The sequence below is a fragment of the Aptenodytes forsteri genome, unplaced genomic scaffold (genome assembly GCF_000699145.1).
Source record: "Aptenodytes forsteri isolate BGI_AS27 unplaced genomic scaffold, ASM69914v1 Scaffold309, whole genome shotgun sequence".
Classification (NCBI taxonomy): Eukaryota; Metazoa; Chordata; class Aves; order Sphenisciformes; family Spheniscidae; genus Aptenodytes; species Aptenodytes forsteri.
This window is the reverse complement of record NW_008795857.1, coordinates 6,116,784-6,123,187: the sequence shown is the minus strand read 5'-3', so window position 1 is coordinate 6,123,187 and position 6,404 is coordinate 6,116,784. Positions and strand designations below refer to the sequence as shown.

Below are 6,404 nucleotides of genomic sequence, written 5' to 3'. Positions count from 1 at the left end.
GGGCTGGTGGGCGGGGGGAGTTGAAGCCTTTCCCCGCCCGCGGGGCCGCAGCTGGGAGCCGCCGGGCCCGGGCCCGGACCCGGGGACAGGCGGGCTGTTCAGCCTGCGCGGCGCAGGGGCGGCCGAGCCGCCGGCGCTGCTTTGCCGTCGAGCCTTCTGGTTTTATTCCCCTCACCGCCAAGGAAGTGCGTGAGCATCCTAGTGCCTCTTATCTCTGGGGTAAGGAAAAGTAGCTGTTCTGAAATGCAGTGACTGAGGGTAGCGTTTGTTTAGCTTCTTGCAAAATGCCCACTGTTTCAGTGTTTGAAATTAAACACGGAAAGTACGGAACGCAGATGGAGAACAAAATCTCAGCTGCAACTGTGATAATTGTTTCTTCCCCTGAGCGATAGAGCCTTTCTGATCTATGCTGCTTTCCTGTTTTTAACATTGTTCTACAAGTATTTATACTTGTTATTTTACAATAATTTTCAGTGAACTTATCTTCATTAAAAATACTGCAGTTTTTCTTTTACTTTGGGGTAACTAAATTGTATGTCTTATTCTAAGAGAAGGGGAAAAAAAAACCTGTTAGCAAAAGACTTGATATCTATGGTATAAGCAGTGAGGTAAGTTCAAAGAACCATGAATCAGAGACATGTTGTGCAGTGGTGAGGCTCTGTCTGCCCTTCTGCGTCTGGCTCAGCCATTCCTCTGACCTCCTCTGAGCCTAGCTAGGCAACCACTCCAAACATGCACCCGCAGCGAAGCGCTTAAAGGCAGGGTTTGTTAGCTGACTTGAGGCAGCAACCTGCTAACAGGGCTGCTCCGTTTCAAAATCTGAACTGGTATAGCAGAATAGGGCTGCATATGCAAGCCTCTAGTACAGCCAGAGAGGCTGTATGTCGTAGACACAGTTAAGATCAACTATAGGCAAGAGTGGTGGGCTAAGCTCAGCAAGAGTACTTCTGGGTAAAACTGAACTATTGCAGAATTTTAGTATAATTTGTGCATGTTCATTATTCTGCGATAAATGGAAAGAAAGAAAAAAAGATTTGGCTCAGAATTTGCTACTCGGCCTCTGCTAATTCCTGATTTTAATGTGCAAAAGGCAAGGAAAACAGGAACCACTAGGAATGGAATTTGTAGCTGAGCTCAAATTTCATTAAAGGAAGGACTCATCCACTACCCAAAAAGATGTATGGTTATATAACTAGTGATGAAGCTGTCTCTTCATCGCATTGTTTTATTTCGCCGCTGTGCATACATTGTTGGTTTAAAAAGGGAAATAAATTATGTTTATCAAAAAAACATTTTCTCTTAGCTCCAAAACATTATAAAAGTATTGTCAGTAACTTGTAGATTAATATTTAGGGAGGAAAAAATAGTTGTTGATAGAAATATATTATCATTACAAATATGTTTGCTGCTGATCAGTTGCTACTTGTTTTAAGGTCTGCATTTTTGTTCCTTTATTCCTCTCTCCAGGATTTGGAATGCTTTGACTGATAATTATGGTAACGTAATGCCAGTTGACTGGAAATCTTCCCACACCAGAGCCTTGCACTTGCCAACACTGAATCTTTCAGAAAAAGGGGTAAGTTTTGATCAGAAAAAATACCCTCTTTGGATCTTTTATACTCAGCAGGGAAATAAAACAATTTGCATTTGTATAAAAGAGTGTTGTTATTAAATGGCTTAAAATATTTTTAGTGCTTGGCGTTATACATGAGAGGTTTTTAAAAATCAAAAAATCAAACAACCGTTGATGTATGTTTGCATCTCCTTCCAAAATAATTCATGGTTAGTTTTAGATGGATGTTCATTAGAGCCAGAGCATGATAGAAAAAATTGTAAAATGAGAAAGTGTTTCATATAAAATCTTTCTACTCTCTGTTTCATGTTGAACACTATTCTGGGTAAGGAAGGAAAAGAGGTGCGACTACTCTAATTTAGTAAATCCAGTGTGGACTTTTTTTAAGTTCATCTCATTCTGCAGTCAGGTGGAGACTAAAGTGGCTTCTTTTACAGGAAAGGTGACCCAGGAGACACTGAAGTGCAAGAGTTTGTTTTGTTTTGGTTTTCTTATTTAACAAGTAGAATAGTTGCCTGGGGAGGGAGCAGGGAATGAAGACCTTCAGAGAGGTTTATAGAAAGGGTTGTCCTCTGATCTTAAAAGTGGATTAAAACGCTTCAGGAAGAAAAGCTAGGAAGAATTCTCATCTCCCAGGTCTTCTGAGGAAACAAGTGGCTTATCTTTTCAACATAGTGAAGCTGAGTTATGTTGTAAAAATATCTGCGTGTGTAGCCTGAGAATAGGCTAATGCTTTGACTTCTGCCATCCATTATATAATCCACAGCTACTTTTTACTGTGACAGGAACAAAGATTGTTCTGCTGAAGAGGATGGATACTTTAGGGTTCAGCAGGGGAAGATGGCAATTTGGAAATCGCTTTCTCAATTTGAGTCTGATGATTATCCCTTGAATTTGACTTGTGTTTATTCTAATTTTTATTACAGTGTTTGTTCAGATTTTCTAAGTGTTTTTAGAGTAATTAAATCCTTACATTTAAAGTAAAAAGACTTAAAACCCCCCATGCTGTGACCTTGTTGCATGACTGAAAAATGGACCGGAAGACTGATGGATTTCTTGATAAGAAACTAGGTACAATATTAAAAAATGGTTCATACAGGTTTTGTAAGTTCTTTGCAGGAAGTTTTGAGAGAACTACATAAAAAAAGGTAAAGTGGTGTTGCTGAATTAGAAAGAATCTTAGGTATGCTGCCAGTGTAGGGAAAATCAGTTTATGGATTAAACATATCTCAAGTTTTTTCAGCTTTCAATCCACCTGGCATGCCTTTTGATGTGTAAAGCCCATCTGTTTGGGAGCGTTTGACATACTTTTTTTTCTGCTTCTCTGTGTTTCAGCAGTATTTCTGGGTATGTGACAGCACATACGGACCAGCTAGTAGCTTGTTTTAACTTTCTTACAATGAATACTAACAGCTAAGCAACACTTCCTTGATGCGTTTGAAACTAATAATATGCTGTTGAATGTGTGCTTAAAGTATTTAAGCACAGTCCTTCCTGTTTTAGTAGGAAAAAAATGTAAGGTGAATGAGACTGATTCATCTAATCTTTGTTGCTTCACATCACAGATCTGTGAACACTTGTATGTGGCTCTGACGGTGAAAGAAGTAGTTGGGTGGAAGTGTTGTGCAGTGGTAAAAGGAACAGGATTGTGCAATTGCTTGTTTATTGTATTTTTGCTAGATTACTTTTAAACAAGTCATTCCCTGGTAGGAGTGTGAGGGCAGAAACAGGCATGGAGTGTGGCTGGGTGGAAGGCCAGGTGGTCCTTTTGGCATCAGCTGTAGCTTGGGCTGGTTTAGGTGGTTTATTAGCCTAAATTATCAGAATATATTCTGATAGTCTCTCAAAATGTTGTTTCTGGAGATGTCAGGAGGGGAAGCTGACCTCCTTCTAGATAAACTGTTATCCTTGCTTACTATCCCATAGTTGTTGTCATAATCCTTATATACACAGAAAAACATCTGAGGACTGCAGACATTAAAGAATGTCAAAACTGGGATGTATCTGTGCAGTAGGTGAACAGATATTCTTAGTGGTGCCCTGTCACTGCATGGTTATTGGAATTCAGATTCTGGAAAAAAGTGGACATTGGACTTCATTCTGATGGCTGAAGAAACACAAATTGTATGTTTTCCCCTATAGACTAGCTGTCTGGGGGTATCAGTAGCATCTTCAAAATTAATCTGAAAGCTATTAAGGTTTCTGAAGAAACTGGGAAAATTGGAGGAATTACAACAAAAATTGAAAACTGATACGGTGAGACCAAGGACTTTATACAGCTAGTCATAATGCTTGTAAATTAGCCCAAAGATCAGTTAAAGCGATTGAGCTCAAAATGTCAAATGTTAGGGGTTGCGGCTTTTGGGGGCTGGGGGCCTTTTCTGGGTTGATTGGGCTGGAATCTAGTAACAGACAAAGTGCAGAAAAAGCAAACAACTTTGTAAAACTAGAATATATCATTGTGTGAGAGTAAAATATACCTGACTGATTAAGGAGGGGACTTAAAACTTTTCTTTTACTGTATGTACATCTTTGATTTTGAAGAATGAGTGTAATTTGATGGTATATGTGTGGGAACAGTGTTAATTCTGTTTCTTTTTGAAAAGACCCTAAGATATTAAACAATATATTTTTAAAATAATCTGGGGTGATAACCATGTTCTGGTTTTTAAACCAACTTTTTTCGTGTCTTTTATTATGTGAAAAAGTATAACTATAAAAGCACGTAAAATAACAGGTTTGTGTAATGTTAGAGATTATAGATAGGTTTTCACCCCACACTGACAAATGTCTATCTTCATCTAAGATTTACATACCTACATTGGATTGACTGCCTTCTCTGCAGATATCTGCGTGTCATTGTGTATATGGTCTTTATATGCTGAGGGTATTTAAAGACTTTAAAGACTGACAGCTTTTTTAACTTTCTCCAATTGCAGTTTTGACTTGTTAGAGATTATAGATAGGTTTTCACCCCACACTGACAAATGTCTATCTTCATCTAAGATTTACATACCTACATTGGATTGACTGCCTTCTCTGCAGATATCTGCGTGTCATTGTGTATATGGTCTTTATATGCTGAGGGTATTTAAAGACTTTAAAGACTGACAGCTTTTTTAACTTTCTCCAATTGCAGTTTTGACTTCAGTTGTTAAGGTCCCTCAATTTCTAGGTATTTGACAGCAAGAATCATTGATTCCATTATTTTGGGCAAGGAATCTGTTTCATTCTTGTAATTCAATATTGGTTACCCTTTTGCTTTTTATATATGCACATGTATTTTATATATATATATAAACACACACAAATGTGTATGTGTATTTATATAAATACACATTTTCATGCTTTCTAGGTAAATGATAACTTGAACCTTGACCTGTCAGATGACGAAGAGCTGAGAGAACAGTTGGATATGCATTCTATCATTGTTTCCTGCATCAATGATGAACCACTCTTCACAGCAGAGCAGGTAAAGTGTTCCGCAAAGACAGTGTTGTTGGTGTAGTATTTTCTTTTAGTCTGTAATTATTTTTTGTTGTTCTTCCTTGCTGTTCACCATAGCTAAGCTTCTTGATCGTTCTTGATTTAGGGTCGTAATAACGTGTGAGATATTACTACATCATTCAGATTTGAAAAGTACTCCAATGCTTCAGGTGAGGTTGATAGTCCAGGGTGATCAAATCTTTATACATTTCTTACCATGAATTAGTCAGAAATACTACCAAATTAAATATAAGTTTTAAGAAGCAAAAATATTTTCAGAATGTTGGTGCTACTTTAGAGTTTGTAGTTTTCCGGCACGACTGTATGGCCCTTCATATCTTCATGGGGCTTTGTGGTTAGTGAGAATTCTTTGAAGCTTTTGCCTAGTATGAGAGCAGATCAGCAGTTCTGCTGCTAAGCTTTCAAATTACTTAGTGTCTAAAGGCTTCTGTTCCAAATCCATGGGTTTACTTAAGTTATCTTGAAAATTGCTCTTCTGAGTAAGGTTAATGACTGTCCATTAAGATCCTGCTTTAGTAAGCAAACGCAAGAATATATTTTCTTGTTGTTTAAATGGTTACCTGTGAACTCTGAACATGGTTATTAAGAGTGTGAGAGACAGGATTGCTTGAACTGCCTCAGCTCTTTTTTACTGAGGTGGATCTCAGCACTGTCTACAGCCTTTAAACCTGTAAAAGTTGATGTGTTATTTATTCAGCTGTTCAGTTAATAATTTAGCCTGTAGAAATACGGTCATTTCTATACTGAAAAGTAAGTGCTCTATGCACAGGATTTCTGCTGTCATACTTTCTGTCCAGCTCAGGTCTTACGCCCAGGGATGCAAATCAGCTGCAGGTTATGATGGATCAGTTCATAAAACTTCTCGTAAGCACAGTAGATTTTCAGGTTATTCAGAGCTTTTTTTTTTTGCTTCGAGAAGTATAGTGAAATGGGGGGTTGGGGAGGTAATTGATTTTTTTTGTTGTTTTGTTTTCCTTCAACTGAATACTCAGGAAAGATATTCTAGCTCACTCTTTAGTTAGTTCTCTTAAGCAGAACCATGCATACCTTCATATAGAAATAACTGTGTAGTTTCAACACACTGCTTGTTATCAGATCACCAATTTACCTTAAAAAGGTAGGCTTATTCTCAGAGACCAAGGATGGGGGGGAAATGTCAATATGATTTTGTTGATTCTCTTCCATCCAGTCTTGGTATTAGTTTCATCCAGCAGCATCTTCGCTAATTGAAAGTAAAAAAAAAAACCCTTAAGCTCTTAACAGCTTTGCTTCAAATTGAAGGCTGTTTCTCTTTGTGCAGGAGGGTTTTCATAAGGGTTTTCAT

At 38.0% G+C, this 6,404-nt stretch overlaps 1 protein-coding gene across 1 annotated transcript in view; it reads left to right on the top strand.

The window, feature by feature from the left end:
* Window positions 1–1,473: 1,473 nt before the first annotated feature.
* Window positions 1,474–6,404, top strand: part of FEZ2 (fasciculation and elongation protein zeta 2) — a 30,361-nt gene continuing 25,430 nt past the window's right edge. Inside the window, exons 1-2 of the mRNA XM_019473254.1 lie at window positions 1,474–1,576; window positions 4,929–5,045. Of these exons, the coding sequence (XP_019328799.1) occupies window positions 1,505–1,576; window positions 4,929–5,045 (189 nt within the window). The 5' untranslated portion in view covers window positions 1,474–1,504. The remainder of the gene's footprint in view (window positions 1,577–4,928; window positions 5,046–6,404) is intronic.